Raw genomic sequence first — 2,956 nt, forward strand, 5'->3', positions numbered from 1 at the left:
AAATATTTTTGGATCCGCCGCTATCCCTCGATCCATCTCTGACCATAAGCCTTTCCAGTTCGTCATGGGTTCGGATGTACGTCATGGGTTCGGATGTACGTCATGGTGCTCAAGTTGTAAGATAGTTGTAGTTATCTTTGGTGATAAAATACATCATCTTTCTGAGATAAACATAGATTATTCTGGCAATAAAATTGTAAGATACATGTATCTTTATTTAGGTACTACCATCCAACAAGCATTATAACATATAAACCTTAATTTGATTCGATTGTACATATCAAATTTCAGTTCTGATTTAATTATACACAAAAAATAAACCAAAAGATAAAAGTCTTTGTTTAGTAACTAACGATCACTAGCTATTAGCTAAGTAAGCTGTGATAAAATGATTGTTGCATGAGCTGAGTTGCATCAGATGTATCTGCAAAATTTTGATTAGTCAGTTAAATCATGCATGACCATATCCATGGCTCATGCTTTCAATTCTAATATATCAAAAATTACTAACCAAGTGGAAGGGTCTTCATGTACGAAGTAGCTTGCAGCCACTAGGAAATAGCAGAAAAGCAGCATCAGACCTTTGAAGTAATTAGAAGTTCCTTCCTGCAAAATGCAAATGCAAATATATCATTAACATACATACATACATACATACATGCATGCATGCATACATACATACATACCTGAGTTATGAAAGCTACAAATAGAACAGTCATGAACAGAGTTGCTGTCTCAAAAGGTTGAAAGTTCAAATCCACAGGGAAACCAAATATCCATCCAGTTACCACACAAAAGGGAATCTATGGTGAACCGATGGAAGCGATAACAAAAATGTTAGAACACATACATGCATACATACATATATATATATATATGACCTTTATTCAAATCAAAAGTCACCTACTATGAACATAGAAATCTGCGTTGATGACCCTATTGCCACTCCCAAAGACACATCCTGAGAAAAAAAAATGGTATTTCAATATACTGCAAATGATAAGCGATACAAATTTGAGTATTATTAATTGGAAAATTAATCTCTTACAAGTTTGTCTTTCAATGCAAACATGACTGAAGTGGTAACTGCTGCTGTGTTTCCTCCTATTGGAAGCAAGATTACAGTAATGAAAGCAACTGGTACACCCCATGATAGAGATGTTCCCTGCAAAAACATGTACATTTATGTCAAAAAAGAGAAAATCTAAGGCCATATCATACAAGAGGAATGTGAACACCTATAGTACCTCAATGGCATCAACCAGATATTCCGATAGGATCGAAATTGCAGCTGCTGTAATTGTTAGCCAGATCACGGATTCCCATTTCGAGATCTCGGGACCTGCTTCTTCGTCTTCATCGCCATCTATGATTTCTGCAGCCTGACTTCCTTCCTGATTTCGTATCGTTTGTCAAAAGCGGTAATAAAAACGTCAAAAGAACGGCAATGGTAAAGAGAAAATTAATGGCTATGATGGATGTTCACCATGTCATTTAGATTCTTTAACTGGAAAATGATGGAGATGGCATAGACTAGAATCAGGGCACAGCTACTAACTCTTGAAAGAGCCAACTCTGATATCCCAAAATGCACTTCGGTGCCTGTGCTGTGGAGTGTTGCTGGAAAGAGTAGTCCCATCATTGCCATCAACAGAAGCCCTGAATTCACAACAGCAGTTGCCTTGTCGAAAAACTGATCCTTTCGAACAATCCCACCGGAGAAGAATGCAATCCCGAGAACGAACAACATGTTCGACAGGAGCGACCCGAGCAACGACAGCTGAACTACACGTATCCTTCCAGTTCTTAATGCATAAATCGATATAATAGTTCCGTCGCATTCCCAAATGTAGCATTTAGAAGACCCCCAACTGCAAATTTCACTCCAGAATCATTGCCATCAACAGAAGCCCTGAATTCACAACAGCAGTTGCCTTGTCGAAAAACTGATCCTTTCGAACAATCCCACCGGAGAAGAATGCAATCCCGAGAACGAACAACAAGTTCGACAGGAGCGACCCGAGCAACGACAGCTGAACTACACGTATCCTTCCAGTTCTTAATGCATAAATCGATATAATAAGTTCCGTCGCATTCCCAAATGTAGCATTTAGAAGACCCCCAACTGCAAATTTCACTCCAGAATTCAAGTTCATACACATATACATACACACACATGTATGTACATGTACAACAATATACATACCTGTAGGTCCACTGTAAAAAGCCAACTGCCTATAATGAGAGGAGAACTATATAAAAAACCTCTCTGATATCGAAAATTAAGAGAAATATATACTGGGAATAAAGATCTATATATGAATCCTTAGTCCTTACTCTGTGGTATAACCCAACCGCTCTGCCAACGGCATTATACCCAGTAAACCAATAATAAAGACCCAGCCCTGCGTATTAATGTGACAACTCATCAGCTAGAAAATCCATTGAGTACAATAAAATAAATGAATGGAACTCACGTCTCGATTAGTCTTTTTCTGGACAAGGATTGCTAGAGGTCCGAAGGGAATCAGCACGTTAAATTTCTTTGACAGAATTACTGTGTATATACTCTTATATATGACAGTCCCTATAGGTTTCCTGTCACCTCCTTCTTCCAGTATTACGGAAAATGCTTGAACTCGTCGTGGCTGTTCGGCTTCGGATTCTGTTGCTTCAGGATCGTTGGTGTCGTCGTCAACCACATGAATGTACCTATTGTCTCCTGAGTCCATCTTCATTAATCAATGAATTGGTTAATTAGAAGCCAAATCAAGTCTGCATCAAAAAGGTGCCAATTCAATGCAATGCATGAACTAATTAATTAAATAACTTACTTTAAGATGGGATTTCACTTTCACCCCCAACATTCGCAGCTTGTAATCCATCACCTTGTACTTTTTTAAAAAAATTACTAGCTTCTCATCAATGAATATATACACAAATATCTAATTATTTT

General features: G+C 37.9%; 1 protein-coding gene across 1 annotated transcript; it reads right to left on the reverse strand.

Annotated features, from left to right (window-relative positions):
• Positions 1-380: 380 nt before the first annotated feature.
• Positions 381-2,732, reverse strand: LOC120126490 (vacuolar cation/proton exchanger 5-like). Its single transcript, XM_039144663.1, has 11 exons — positions 2,478-2,732; positions 2,338-2,405; positions 2,207-2,235; positions 1,935-2,125; positions 1,487-1,681; positions 1,248-1,394; positions 1,049-1,165; positions 908-961; positions 687-803; positions 512-606; positions 381-424 (listed from the first exon to the last, which is right to left on the reverse strand). Coding segments are annotated over exons 1-11 (1,269 nt in total). The 3' UTR covers positions 381-423.
• Between the last annotated feature and the right edge of the window lie 224 nt (positions 2,733-2,956).

This window comes from Hibiscus syriacus, unplaced genomic scaffold, assembly GCF_006381635.1.
Source record: "Hibiscus syriacus cultivar Baekdansim isolate YM2019G1 unplaced genomic scaffold, ASM638163v2 tig00110458_pilon, whole genome shotgun sequence".
Classification (NCBI taxonomy): Eukaryota; Viridiplantae; Streptophyta; class Magnoliopsida; order Malvales; family Malvaceae; genus Hibiscus; species Hibiscus syriacus.